The sequence below is a fragment of the Brassica rapa genome, chromosome A09, assembly GCF_000309985.2.
Source record: "Brassica rapa cultivar Chiifu-401-42 chromosome A09, CAAS_Brap_v3.01, whole genome shotgun sequence".
NCBI classification, from domain to species: domain Eukaryota; kingdom Viridiplantae; phylum Streptophyta; class Magnoliopsida; order Brassicales; family Brassicaceae; genus Brassica; species Brassica rapa.
In genome coordinates, this window is record NC_024803.2 from 43,199,109 (window position 1) to 43,213,401 (window position 14,293).

The 14,293-nt window shown below is 37.4% G+C and overlaps 3 protein-coding genes across 4 annotated transcripts; 2 read left to right on the plus strand and 1 right to left on the minus strand.

Moving 5' to 3' along the window:
• Positions 1-2,489: 2,489 nt before the first annotated feature.
• Positions 2,490-5,973, minus strand: LOC103843325 (sucrose transport protein SUC4). Of its 2 annotated transcripts, none has more exons than XM_009120038.3 (6): positions 5,244-5,973; positions 3,582-4,321; positions 3,448-3,511; positions 3,325-3,368; positions 2,973-3,153; positions 2,490-2,897 (listed from the first exon to the last, which is right to left on the minus strand). In XM_009120038.3, exons 1-5 carry the CDS (start codon positions 5,740-5,742, stop codon positions 2,995-2,997), a joined length of 1,506 nt encoding a protein of 501 aa, XP_009118286.1. In that variant the 5' UTR covers positions 5,743-5,973; the 3' UTR covers positions 2,490-2,897; positions 2,973-2,994. The 2 variants fall into 2 exon arrangements, with proteins under 2 accessions (XP_009118286.1, XP_009118285.1); XM_009120037.3 differs by having other exon boundaries at positions 2,490-2,907.
• Positions 5,974-8,448: 2,475 nt separating this feature from the next.
• LOC103843326 (protein RESPONSE TO ABA AND SALT 1) lies at positions 8,449-11,017 on the plus strand. The gene has a single exon (XM_009120040.3). The coding sequence runs from the start codon at positions 8,685-8,687 to the stop codon at positions 9,378-9,380; it is 696 nt and encodes a 231-aa protein (XP_009118288.1). The 5' UTR covers positions 8,449-8,684; the 3' UTR covers positions 9,381-11,017.
• A 786-nt stretch (positions 11,018-11,803) lies between these two features.
• Positions 11,804-14,292, plus strand: LOC103843327 (glutamyl-tRNA reductase 2, chloroplastic). The gene is made up of 3 exons (XM_009120041.3): positions 11,804-12,223; positions 12,651-12,892; positions 12,974-14,292. The coding sequence occupies exons 1-3, from the start codon at positions 11,998-12,000 to the stop codon at positions 14,087-14,089; spliced, it is 1,584 nt and encodes a 527-aa protein (XP_009118289.1). The 5' UTR covers positions 11,804-11,997; the 3' UTR covers positions 14,090-14,292.
• Position 14,293: the final 1 nt, after the last annotated feature.

The window sequence follows — 14,293 nt, forward strand, 5'->3', positions numbered from 1 at the left end:
AAATTCGTTTTGTCATATTCTGATTAGGTGGAGACAATTAATAATTGATTCCACGCCAGTAGACACCAGCGAGTGCAAACAAAAACATGTATTTCAAATCTTTGAAAATCCGCAAGGAAAAACCCTTTTTGCTATTGTATTATTTGCCATAATAGAGTTTTTGTGACTAAGTGATGTAACTAGGGAGGGATAATATAAGATCGTCTAATACTCTGATTAAGCGCCAGAGTGTAATTACAAAGATGGTTTGCTCTCAAGTAAGATATATATGTGCTAAAAGAACCTACCATAGAATAGAGTAGAGAGGAGTCGTTTGCCTAAAGCAATTCAATGTTTTCAAAAGCTGGCATTTTCATATAATTTCTATTATATTATTCTATTCGTATTTTGGTTAAGGCATCCTCATTTGTATTCTGCTGACTCGTCCACATCTGTATCAATTGCTAGGAGATTGTCTCCTGAGCACATACTGATCAAACTGCTACAAGATAACAATTCGGAATCATATCAAAAATTTCAAATGAAATAATGACTATCCAAAACCAAGTTCTTTTTTCTTTTTTAAAACACTTCAAAACCAAGTTCGATAATATAAAATATAAAGATGTAAGGGCTTTAAACTTAAGTTAGTGGTAATAATTAAAAATATGTACTTACAGATCATAAGTTCGATCAAAAATTACATGAATAAACAAAGATGATGGCTCTGTGAATCGGTGTTTTCTTAATTTAGATTAGTTACTGTTTAAAAACAAAGATGACGTCGTTAAGGAGTAGACATGCTGCATTGCCGCATGCATGGATCATATGAAACAGCGACTAGTAAAGTATAAACGAGTTATTTCTCACTATTATATAGTAGGAAAAAACTGTATTGCGTATTTCTGTTTCACAAAAAAAAAGTATTGCATATTTCTATTCTGAAACTAATCAAATTTATAGAAACTGATGCTTTGAAATAGTTTTGACCGTACCATAATTACTCAACGAGAATCTCTTTTGGTCAGTGAATTTTCTTCTTCGAATCATCATGAGTCTTAACATTTTACTCGTCAAAAAAGCGATCGAAGCTTCATGGAAAAAGAGGAGATTGGACTTAAAAAGCAAAGTTCTGAAAAATAATTTGTCCAATAATTGAAGCCAAAGAAAAGACAAATCCTTTTTAAAATAATTTTTTTTTTCTTTTTGGGCAAGTGCATGCAACATGACGAGAAGATGTACTTATCGTGAACAAAGACAGGGTGGACTTCACTTACCAATTGTTTTTCTTCTTTTTGTGTGAATAAAAATCTTGAAATATAAAAGGCTAAAAGCTAATTGCTTTGTTTCATACAAAAAGGTAATTACTTTATTTCTTTTAGCTAAAGCTAGAGAAGTTCACTTAAAGAAAAAAACTATCCACTTATGTAATCCGAAGGCGACAAGAGAAGAATCAAATGGCCAAATAGTTAATGCATGCTTACAACCGAATTCAATTCTTAGAAAATTGCAATGTAAATATGACATTAAGTCGAGATTCATCTTTCCTTTTCGTCAAAAGGATTTTATCACATTTAAGCATAACAAAAATATGGGATAATTATTGACACAACTTATCTGATTTGTCGGGAGTTAAAAATATTCTCACTGTAGTCGAGAGTATATCCCCAAGTCTTTGTTGTACTGCGTCAATAACACATTAGGCTTCTCCAATTCGATACTATAATCTTTAAAAACCAGCAAAAAAAAAGGTTTTCATCTTTCTACTTGATTTCTCTATAATCAAAACGTTAATAATATAGAATGGTTTTCAGGTAAAAATGACTGTAATTTAGATATGCAAATCGTTGTAGTGCAAGCTAGATACTCTATCTCCAAGTAATTAATTAAATGAAAAGGAGATGTTAAGTTTTATCATTCATCTAGAAGGCATGGAGGTGTGAAAGCCGCCTTAGTTGACTTTGCATGAGAGTACTATCAATGTGGGTCGGCAACACCACGTTTTTTTACTTGTTTTATATCGAAATTTAATAACCTCTTGAAATCTAACAGATCTAGAGGTCCCATATGCCCCCACGTGTAATATTTTTTTATCTTTTTATATTGGTTATGGCAATATACCAAACAAAGTGCTGTAATATATGATGGGATTGTCCTAGTTATGAATAAGTTTATGAGTGTTTGGCTCTAAAATGATGTGTCAAAGAGCCATTCATGATCCATCTTGCTAATTTTTGGTTATATAATACTATAATAGTCCTATCATGGCGATTTCTTGCTAATCATATCAATATCATGCCCATTATTGTAGTTCTGTTATACTATCCTGAAGCCTGCTCTCAGTACCTGGCTGGCCCTGAACCGGTGAAAGGTTTGTTCTCCAAACCAGTTCACGATAATCCGAATGGTTCATTTCTACATTTCTACACTACACACAATGACACAGAGCAGATATTTTTCTTCAGATCTCAGGTTTCTTTATCAGAAGAATTAAAGAAATGGACTTATAATTTCGTTCGAAAAAAAAGAACTTATAATAACAATTTCAGAAATTTCAGTCGCCGCTGTACACATGTTCTCAGTTATAATTTACAGGTACGTATTAGTAAACTGGTACAAGCTTTATCCAAACAACAAAACAAACAGAGAAGAGCCCTATTTGGGTGCTTCCAACAAAAGGAGAGATGCATAGACCTCACAATCTTAATGATGTGTTATTATTTCACTGGTAAACTTCTATGGCTACTCATGGACACAAGGACCATAGACCCAACGCAGAAGGGGGTTAGATCCTAGAAGCTGAAAAAGTTAGTCACACCAGAAGCCATTGCATGAATCCGACAAGGATCACACAAAGTGGTGCATCTCCTTCCACCATGCCTTCACACTCCCTTGATGCGTTCCTCCCTTGAACTCGTCTTTTTTTCACTAACCAGATTTGTTAATCAGTGACAAGTGTTTACTATACTTTATTGTAATATAAAAAAACATACTTTGTAGCAAAAAGAGAGGATGTCAAGGGAGAGGGATGGGCTTCTGAATCCTTGTTCGCGGAATAGCCAAGATGGCTACAATCCCGCCAATGAACCCTGCAGCTGCTCCAACTGCAAGTGCCGGTGAGTTCCCACCTCCAAATAGTTGGTCCCAAGGACCACTCCCAACAGACACAATCACCTGCAAACACATACTATTTTTTAGTTAACCACAACGAGCTAAAATAAATAAATGAGGTTTTATACTAACAGACATAATCCACTAATGCTTATGGACTCCTTTCACTAATGCAGACACGTTCAAAGAAGTATAAAAAGTGAAAAATAAAATCATAAACAATGAATAGCTTACCTGTGGGATGACTATAGCTAAATTCAGCACACCCAAAGACAAGCCTGCCACAACAAAACTTTTATCACAAAACACCACTTGTAATTAAACCAGTGAACACATAATATTAAAAATAACACACACCTTGACCTAGTCCCAAGGACTCAATACGTATTGATATCAACGCATAGGGAACGCTGTAAGTTATCTGCGCAAGAAGTAACAGTATCATTAGTAACTATTATAACCATAAAGTTTGTCAGTGTAAGTACACTTACTGCCAATGGAATCCCCAGAATCGTAAAGATCAACACTGCAGCAATTACAATCCCCGCAGGTGGCTGCTCACGGCCAATGTAGCCAATGTGATACGCAACAAACGAAGTAACAATCATCGCAAGAAAGCAAACAGCCATAATGATGTTTGACACCCCCCAGACAAAACCAGCTCCCCACTTTCTACAAAGCTTCTCCATAAGCACCGAAGTGATCCCAAGGAAAACAGAGTTCAACATCAAACCAAGCGCACCCATACTCACCCCGGCACTATAAGCACCACCTTGGTTCGGCTCACCGCCGTAGATCTCTCGACCCATCCAATCAGTATCAAACAGAATAAACGGGAACCAACCGATCCACGTCAAAGCTGTAACAAGCAAGATCATCCAGACGCTCCCCGGAAAATATCTGAAAGTGCCGAGGATCTCGGTGAGGAAAGCTTCGTCTGTTCCTCCTCCACTGGATTGTTGCCCGTGTGTTTGATGAGAAGGTGATGAAGCGAGAGGCGTCTCGTGAGCAGCTGTGATGCTTAGGATGGTGGTTATTGCGATGAAGACTACGTCTATGTAGAATGCTGACTTCAGATTGGCGCATTCGACGTTGCATGCAACGGTCTTGGTGAAAGGGAAGACTTTGTACCAACCGTTGTATGATCCAGTAGCGTAGCCGAGAATGTTGCCAATGGCCATGAAGAGGGAGAAGTAGCCGTTTGCTACTCTGGTTCTTCGGTTATCATTCTCTGAAAAAAGAAAGAGAATAAACAAGAATTAAAGCACAAACAGAGCAGTTATTTTTTTTGTAATATATATTAAAAACTGAAAGTACCTAGTTTAAAATTAGCTTTATATTTCATTCAAAAAAAAAATTAGCTTTTATATTTTTATCAAAAATAAATAAAAAGAGATTAGCATTACGGAAAATTACAAAAAAAATAACCAAAATGTCCAAATCCAAACACACTTAACGCCAAAATCTCTGGATCACTTCATCAAACTATGTTCTTCAAAAGAAAACAGAGTCCATTCATTCAATTCACAATTAAAAAAAATGGTTTATGGTGACCAAAAACCAAAAAGAATATCCCTTTTCACTGTGATTTGCCAAGCTTCTTAATATAAAAAATACTCCAATACAATTTGACCTTATAAACACTAATTATAATATTGCATACCACAATTTATTCGAGCTATATTAGGGGATCAACTCGTAACAATATTGCATACCAAATTAATTATCCAAAAGATCATAAATTTGTGAATTTTTCAGTGTTTCACATGTGACTGAGTGTATTCACGAGAAACATTCTCAATATCACGAGATTACTTAGAACAAATTCAAATATTAAAAAAAAAAGAATAGCCCTTTTCACTGTGATTTGCCAAGCTTCTTAACATAAAAAATACTCCAATACAATTTGACCTTATAAACACTAATTATAATATTGCATACCACAATTTATTCGAGCTATATTAGGGGATCAACTCGTAACAATATTATTACATACCAAATTAATTATCCAAAAGATCATAAATTTGTGAATTTTTCAGTGTTTCACATGTGACTGAGTGTATTCACGAGAAACATTCTCAATATCACGAGATTACTTAGAACAAATTCAAATATATAAAAAAAAAAAAAGACAGCAGAGAGAGATTAATTACCAGTAAGATCAGCGAGGAGAGCTCTACAAGGACCCTGAGTCATATTATTAGCAACATCAAGTATCCAAAACCCCAACACAAACGCCACGATCGCTCTCGGCTTAATCCTCCCTTCTCCATCCCCACACGCCCACCCTATATCCGCCGCGTGTCCTATCACCAAAACCGACACCGCGATCGCCGCGGCCCCAGCGACTATAAACGGTCTCCGCCGTCCGTACTTGCTCTTACACCTGTCGCTGCTGTGTCCCACGAGCGGCTGCACGAACAGTCCGGAGAGAGGGCCGCAGAGCCAGATCACGCTCGCCCAGGCGTGCGGGATCCCCAGCTCTTGGACGTAAGGTGTGAGGAGAGAGAGCTGGAGCGCCCACCCGAACTGTATCCCGCACGCCACGGAGGCGACGCGGAGGAGCACGCGCTTCGAGGCTTTTGATCGAGGGGGTTGACGGTTGCGTGAGGGCGGTGGTCGGTGGTGGCGGTCTTGATCGGAAGTAGACATCTCTTCACTCTCTCTGTGTCTTCACCGATTCTCTATGAGAGTGCACAGCACACTTGTAGGTGGTTTGCGAATCTACTTTTGGAAAGTTTAGGGTCGAATTTTTAATTAGTTGGTTTTAGTGGGGCGAATTTGTAATTAATGGAAAGTGATATTCGGGCACGGAGATAAGAGGGGTTTTGTGTTCTGTAATGAGGGATAATAAAAGACGGTTTTTTAGATTGGAATCATTTGGTGGGGGAAAAAGTAAAGAGGCAATCGTCACATTCCCTTGGATCGTGGGATAAGAACGGTGCACTATACGTTTGCACAAGAGCGACGTCAAGTATTTAATATTTGTGAATTTGTGAGAATAAATCTTTGATACGCTAAGCAGAACTAATTAATAATACTTCAGAAATATTCGCAAGAGGATTTTTTTTAATAAAAAATTATAATAGTTATGGTCAGGATGTTATTTTAATATGAAGTAGTTTAGAATACTTTCTATTGTAAATTCAATTTTATAGGTCATGAGAACGACAAATTCCAAATTATAGACATTTTAGATAAGATGATATCGACAAATGATCTCTTCCCTTCAACCCAAAGTTTTATAAATTGGACATTGGTTGTATAATAAACATTAATATCTGAAAATCCTACCTGTATACACCTGTATTAACCTAATATTCTAACAAAATGGCTTATGGATTTACAATGGAATGCGAATCCAAAAGGATATTGAGTTGAAGGATTATTGAAAATTTGAAAACAATGAAAAAGATGATGATGTTATTGGTCTGTAAATCAAGGTGCAAGGACCTAGTATGAGCCGTATACGTCCATGATTGATCCCATTACGTTACGGCTTAAACGTAAAACACGAGGGTGCGAAGATCTAAACCAATCCCACTCTAAAGTAAGGACACGAGGGTGCGAAGATCTAAACCAATCCCACTCTAAAGTAAGGACACGAGGGTGCCAAGATCTAACTAATCTCACTCTAAAGTAGCATCTTTTTATCTTTACATATTAGCTTTACGTGACTATCATACTTTTTATATTTACTTACTTTACATAGGCACTAACTAAATAGGGTAGGTCGGGTTGGAAAAAAAAATGCTGGAATTTAGTTAAATTGTTTCAGTTTTGGGAGCTCTTGCTTTTTACAAAATCAAGTTTTATTGCAGTTAATTATTTAGTGCCCCTAGTTTCCTTTTTAGGACAAACGATGGGTCGCATGCAATTGAGACCCAATAACATGTGAGCAAAACTGTGGATCGCTTTACCGATGAGCCTAATTAATTATGATTTGGATCACAAATCAAAAAGAGCTTCGCAGCTAAACTATTCAGCTAATCAAAACTGGTACCAGCCCAAGTTCAGAACGACGGTAGCATACATTTTAGGCCCAATAAGATGTCAACAAAGCTCTAGTGGGTTATGTATGTGCCTAAATAATCCAGACAAGGAATACAAAACCACTATAAGAAGGCCCTCTTCTATTCTTACAAATGATCCAAAGAACCGCCTTTGACAGTTTTCTAACATAAAGAAACAAAATGAATTTGTGTTACAAAAAAAAAAAAAAACAAAATGAATTTTAAATGTGTTGAGATAGAGAGAGCCGCGAAGTAACGCGGTGAGTGACGAAAACGTGGCCCCGCGTAAGGAACGAGTCGAGAAGAATCTGCGTCCGTGCGTCGCGTAACCAACATGTGCAAGTACTGACATCCAAACGTTTTCAGTTTTTCACCTTTTTTCGCAAAAGGCGTATTTCACTTCTTTGTTGACGTCACGTTTTTTTACAATCTTTTTACTTTTTTATCAAGTGTATTCATGTAAACTTGTACTTTCACTGACATCTTTGAAAGCACTAATATCACTGAATCACCATCATCACTGGACTAACTTTAAATGGTATGCATAAAAGAGCGACCTACATGTTGAACATATGCACATTAAAAGTATACTTGACTATAGTTTTTTTTGTGCATGGCTTGTTAATTGTACTAGTCATGATTTTAACTGCGTGAGAAACATAAAAAAGATTTGATACCATCTTTTCTTTCTTAGAATATTCTTTGGTTGCACGACAACCAACGTTGATGGAGTGAAAGATCTGCTTGAAAAAAGTGCAAGACAAGAAAGACAACTATAAAACTAAATTAAATGTAGACTTAGTAAAGAAGAAAAGATGGCACGAGGCTGATGAACCGTTGTTCTTTTCCTTTTCTTGTGTAACCAAAAAATCCGAACAATAAACCAAATGAGAAATCATATAAAAATATGAAACTTTAAACATTTAGTAATTGGTGGTACAGTCAAAAGACTGTGTCTCTTTGCTTACATATGTCGTCTTCCCTACATGACTGTGCCCTCTTATTCTAGCAACATGTGTCGGTTTCTCTTTCAGATTCACTTTTAAGGTCAATAACACAAAATTATGATGCAACTCTGACGTAAATTCCAGATAGGAGGATCCAAGAAGAGATACTCAAACTGGAACATTAAGTTTATAAAATGATAGCTAGACAAATGTATTGTAAGAGTTGATAATCACACTCTATTTTAGTTATTTGATTAATCATTATCTTGTTATGACACATACTACTTCATATAAACACGAGTTAGTCGTATAATTAACCAACTGGACAAAATATTTTTTTAACTAAATTACATAGTAAACAATTATTTGAAACTATAGGTTCTATTTTTTGTGGTTTTGTCAACTGTAAGTGTTAGCACAGGTACAGAGGTGCTCGAACTTGATTCCAAAATTTTTTTACAGTAGGTGATCATAAGACGCTCTGATCATCTGACGACACTTCACTCCAAGGACCGACATATTATATAAATAATAATTAATCGCCAAAAGAGATTTTCTTTGGTAAAGTCCAAAAGAGAGTATATAAAGCACGTTCCAAATACACATCGACTCAATACTTAGTGACTACTCAAAAATGCCAATCACCACCAGCCCTCAAAGCTTCACCAGCTTCGCTAATGGCTGGCTTATCCGTCACAGGCATTTCGTCGAACAGCTTGCGTGCGCTTCTTCCTCCGACGAAACTAACCGCATCACTCTCCAAGACCAACAATTTCTCGTGACCCAGTTCCTCTCTCACTGTCTCCAATACTACCAAGCCAAATCCTCCGCCGTCTCCGTCGCCGGAGACAACGTTTTCACTTTCTTCTCCCCGCCGTGGTTCACCTCATATGCAAGACTCATCCTCTGGGTCGGAGACTTCAAGCCTTCGCTGGTGTTCAAACTCACGGACTCCTCCGTCGACGACCTCACTCGCCGCCAGAAAGATCGGATCTTGAGCCTCCGGGCGGAGACGAGGAGGAAAGAGAGAGACGTGATGAGAGACTTCGCGCTGGTGCAGCAGAGCGTGGCGGATCCGCCGGTGATGGCGGCGGCGAGAGGAGTGGGGGCGAGGGGGATGGTGGACGGAGAAGAGTCTGATTTGGAAGAGGCGATGGAGGTGCTTAAGAACGGGATGGCGGCGGCGATGAATGAGGCGGATGAGCTGAGGTGTGCGACGGTGGGGAGAGTTGTGGAGATTCTTACGCCGTCGCAGGCGGTTAAGGTGTTGAGGACGATCGGAGAGCTTCATCTTCGCTTGAGGGAGTTAGTGGGTTTGGAGAGTGAGTGACCAATGATGAGAATGAACTTGCTCTGCTTCTTGAACATCAACCATGTATGATTTGGTCTTAATAGATTTTTAAAAGCTTGACCATTTGGTTGTAGTGATTAAAGTGATGTCATGTTATGTTTTTCCAACATCCTATGTAGCTTATGATGTGGTGGCCATGTCATTTATAATAAGTTACTTAAATGCTGACATGTTAATTTGCTCAGTACGTGTATTTTCATTTTTAAAAGAGCCAAAATATATAATTGGGAAGAAATAGCAAAAAGGAAATGAATATTTTGCTTACAGTGACAAAATTAGTATTACAAAAGTGAATTATGTAAAGCTTATGACAGAACCACAGATACAGGTCGAAACCAAATCGACATCTAAATGTTTTGATTCTGACTATCCGAGTATTCGTAATTTATTTGCTTACCTGATCCACATTATCTCCAAGGGTAGTTGTTTCTTGGCTTAATTTTGTCTATGTTAGGCCTGCCATTGACTTTTATGGCTGCCAAGTTCCCACAGCAGTTGGCAAATAAGGACTCATGGAAAGTCAGCTTAATGGGCTTTTCCATAAGCCTTTTCATAAAGGAAAATTTGCTCCTATAATCAAATTTGTATTCTCTACACACAACTTCCCCCTATTTGCATTTCATACTCTATTTCTCTTCAATTTTCTTCCTTCCATCATTATCATTTTCCCAGAATTCAATGGTATCCCGCTCTTTTCAGTATATTGAGTTAATTTACTCTACAAAAAACACAAATACACTAATTATCTAACCAAAAACATCCTCTCTCTCTTTATTTCTCTTTCTATCTCTCTCTAACTTCTCACTACAAATCTAATTACCTTTTTTATTTGGTTATTTGGCAAATAAGCCATTTCATAAACATACAGTGCCCACTTTTTTCTGAATGGGTGTAACACAAACAATAATGTCTCATCTTCCATTTTTTTTCCTATGTCAAAGTACTATATGATTGAGTAGTTAACCAACCACATGTAAATAAATAAAAAACGACTTTTTCCGGCCAAATTATTTAACAAAGCCAGCCCTTATTCAAAACCTAGTTGTTCTTGAATTCTAAATTTCTAATATCCATGATTTCTTCAAAGTTGAATAAGGGAAGGCATAAAAACGGCATGGGATAAATAAAACGTGTTGACCACACTCCAATTACAACTCACAAAACTTCGATTCCTTTCACACTTCAATTATAATTTTTCGACCAATCAAAAGCCTCAATCTCTGGGTCAATAGTTTTGGCTTGACGAAACCATAAAACCCGGTTTGACCCGACCCGGGCTCACACCTGCTTCTTCATCTATATTATTAAAGTTGAAGTACACATTGAGATTGTTTGGCAATATGGATAGTAGTTAAAAAAAATAGTATTGTTTGGACACATGGATAACAGTAAATTAGGAAAAAAAATAATGGGCTTATGCTACTAAAACAATTTGAAGTCCATTACAATATATTGGGTCTATGTTACTTGATATATATATTCAAATCAAAATAATAATTTAAAATTAATTTATATCAAAAATTCATTCAAAAATATACATATATTCAAAATTTGATTTTTACTAACATATTTTCCAATAACTATTATACAACTGTTTTCAATATATATAAGAAAAATACAATACAAATCTCAATTTCAAACACCAACTTAAATTATGGTTTTTATATTTCACATTAAATTTTAAAATATAATATATGTGATTATTTATATGATTGTATAAAATATTTTTAATTACAAGAAAACTTATTTGATGGTATGATAACACATATTTTGTAACCTATGATGACACATATAGGATATATATATATATATAAAATATAGATTAATGGTGGGCGTTCGGGTTCGTTTTCGGATCTTTTTGGGATTTCGTGTCCAGTTCAGATCTTTGAGGATTTGCTTCGGATTTGGATAACCAATTTAAATAGGTTTGGTTTAAATATTTGGATAGAGGATAAATAATTATTCAAGTATTTTTTGGAGTTTTGAGTATATTTTAACTATTTAAGATATTTACGTATGATTATTTGTATATATTTTCAAGCATTTAAGCGAACTTAAAAGTATCATATATATATTCTGGATGTTTTTATATATATTAAATCTAAAAATAATTAATATATAAGTATATAAATCTGTTTTGGATACCCAAAATATTTAGGTTCAGATCGGATTAGATTTCGGTTCTTCAAATACCAAAATTTTGAATAATTAAGATATTTAATCAATTCCAGTTCGGTTTTAGTACTATTTATTCGGATTGAGATCGGTTCAATTCTTCGAATTCGAGTTTTTTACCAAACCCTAAATAGTGACATAAAATCAAATAGCATCATATTTTAAAAAAATACATCCGCACGGGTGTGCGGGTCAAAATCTAGTCCTTTTATTATTTGTTTTGTTTTCTCTCCTTCAACTAATACACCCCCATGATCCTAACCCCTAAGAGGTGGGTGGGTTTCCTCATTTGTCAACTCAAAATCATAACCACTCCCATCTCATTATATTCAATCCCTCTTTGTCTCCTCGATTCCTGATTCTCTAGGATTCGAAATTCCCGAGACGAAGAGGACTTGTGCTTGTAAACTCCCAAAAAGCTATGGCGGTTTCTAAATCCTTCCTCGTCAGCTCCAAGCTGGAGACTTTGTTATCGAATCCAAATGATCCGTCTCCTTCTCCCGCGCCGCTGATTAGGATTCCTACTTGTCCGATGAACAACAACGGGTCAAGACGTGGCCTGATCCAGAGAGCCCGCTGTGAGATCTCTGCTTCCAAGGCAGCTAGCATCTCGGCTCTGGAGCAGCTCAAGACCTCTGCTATTGACAGTACGAAGTCTCTGCCTTTTTGTTTTGTTTGCTCTGCCCTCCTGATTGCACTTGTAGTTCGTGTCTTCGTGATTAGTTCTCGTTCACACCGTCTCTCTGTTTCCAAAGTTTCAATTTTTTTTTAAAAAGTTTCAATTTTTTTTAATAAAAGTTACAATTTTTTTAAAAAAGTTTCAATTTTTAATTAGATATTAGCCATTTTGATTCATGTTTGACGTAAAAGCAATCTTCTTTGAGCTTGTTCTGTCTCTTTGTTTCCAAAAAGTTTTAATTTTTAAGAACCTATTCGATATTTTGATTCATGTTTGTCGTTAAAGCAATTATCTTGAGCTTGTTCTTTAATCCCTGAGCTGCTGTACTCTAGTGGATAATTTGTATACTAGTTCTGTTTTTTTTTTAATTGAACTCTCTGATTGATTGTTATTAGGATACACAAAGGAGAGAAGCAGCATTGTGGTGATTGGCCTCAACATCCACACAGCTCCCGTTGAGATGCGTGAGAAGCTCGCCATTCCCGAAGCCGAATGGCCGCGAGCTATCACCGAGCTATGCAATTTGAATCACATCGAAGAAGCTGCTGTTCTCAGTACCTGCAACCGTATGGAGATTTATGTTTTGGCTCTGTCTCAGCACCGCGGTGTCAAAGAAGTCACTGAATGGATGTCTAAGGTCTCTTTCTTTCTCCATTTTGATAGTTCATGTTCTCTCCATCTTTAGAAAAATGTTAACATAATGTTTGTTTCTTTGCAGACAAGTGGGATCCCAGTTTCAGATCTCTGTCACCACCGTTTCGTGATGTACGACAAGGACGTGACGCAGCATCTGTTCCAAGTCTCGGCTGGTTTGGACTCTCTTGTCCTAGGAGAAGGTCAGATACTTGCTCAGGTGAAACAAGTTGTTAACTTAGGCCAAGGAGTCAACGGGTTTGGGAGACACATCAGTGGCCTATTCAAAAAGGCGATCACCGCTGGAAAGCGCGCTAGAACCGAGACAAACATCGCTGCAGGAGCTGTTTCCGTTAGCTCTGCAGCCGTCGAGCTTGCTCTCATGAAGCTTCCGGCACACGCAACATCATCATCTGCTAGGATGTTGGTGGTTGGTGCGGGGAAGATGGGGAAGCTTGTGATTAAGCACTTGGTTGCTAAGGGATGTACTAAGATGGTGGTTGTGAACAGAAGCGAAGAGAGAGTTGAAGCTATACGCCGAGAGATGATGCCGTCTGGTGTTGAGATTGTTTATAAGCCCTTTGATGAGATGTTGGCTTGTGCTGGTGAAGCTGATGTTGTGTTTACCAGCACAGCCTCGGAGTCGCCGCTGTTCTTGAAGGAGCACGTGGAGAGTCTCCCTCCCGTTGCGGATGGGAGGCTCTTTGTCGACATCTCTGTTCCCAGGAACGTTGGCTCTTGCGTCGGTGAGCTAGACAATGCACGTGTTTACAACGTGGATGATCTTAAAGAAGTGGTCGCTGCTAATAAAGAAGAGAGGACAAAGAAAGCAATGGAAGCTCAGGGGATCATCGAAGAGGAGTCCAAACAGTTTGAAGCGTGGAGAGATTCTCTAGAGACGGTTCCTACGATCAAGAAGCTGAGGGAGTATTGTGAGAGGACGAGAGCTGGTTTGGTCGAGAGATTCATGTCGAAACATGGTGATGGTATGGACAAGAAGACGAGGAAAGCGGTTGAGGATTTGACACGAAGTGTGGTGAACAAGATTTTGCACGGTCCGATGCAGCATTTGAGATGCGATGGGAGTGATAGCAGGACGTTGAAAGAGACGTTGGAGAACATGCAGGCGCTGAATAGAATGTATGGACTTGATGTAGAGTTGCTTGAGGATAAGATTAGAGCGAAGGTGGAACAAAAATAGAGAGTATTTGTGTTACATTCATTTTTTTCTTTCTTTAGATTTGTAGAGGTCACACATGAGTAGAGAGTGGTGATAGCTTCTGAGGAAGAAGATGTGAGAAGCTGTAAACCATAATTGTTTCATTGAGTATGTGTTTGAAATTAAATAATATTTACATTTTTTGAACCAAATAAACAAATATTAAGCAATATTCGATTTTGAAAG

What these genes read in the sequence shown, in the direction of transcription:
- LOC103843325 (XM_009120038.3), bottom strand. Translation starts at nt 5,742, where the DNA reads ATGTCTACTTCCGATCAAGACCGCCACCACCGACCACCGCCCTCACGC. An exon ending in TTCTGGGGATTCCATTGGCA is followed by an intron (nt 3,512 to 3,581) that starts GTAAGTGTACTT and finishes CTTCTTGCGCAG; the next exon opens with ATAACTTACAGCGTTCCCTA. An exon ending in TAGCTATAGTCATCCCACAG is followed by an intron (nt 3,154 to 3,324) that starts GTAAGCTATTCA and finishes ATGTGTTTGCAG; the next exon opens with GTGATTGTGTCTGTTGGGAG.
- LOC103843326 (XM_009120040.3), top strand. Translation starts at nt 8,685, where the DNA reads ATGCCAATCACCACCAGCCCTCAAAGCTTCACCAGCTTCGCTAATGGC.
- LOC103843327 (XM_009120041.3), top strand. Translation starts at nt 11,998, where the DNA reads ATGGCGGTTTCTAAATCCTTCCTCGTCAGCTCCAAGCTGGAGACTTTG. An exon ending in CAAGACCTCTGCTATTGACA is followed by an intron (nt 12,224 to 12,650) that starts GTACGAAGTCTC and finishes GATTGTTATTAG; the next exon opens with GATACACAAAGGAGAGAAGC. An exon ending in TCACTGAATGGATGTCTAAG is followed by an intron (nt 12,893 to 12,973) that starts GTCTCTTTCTTT and finishes GTTTCTTTGCAG; the next exon opens with ACAAGTGGGATCCCAGTTTC.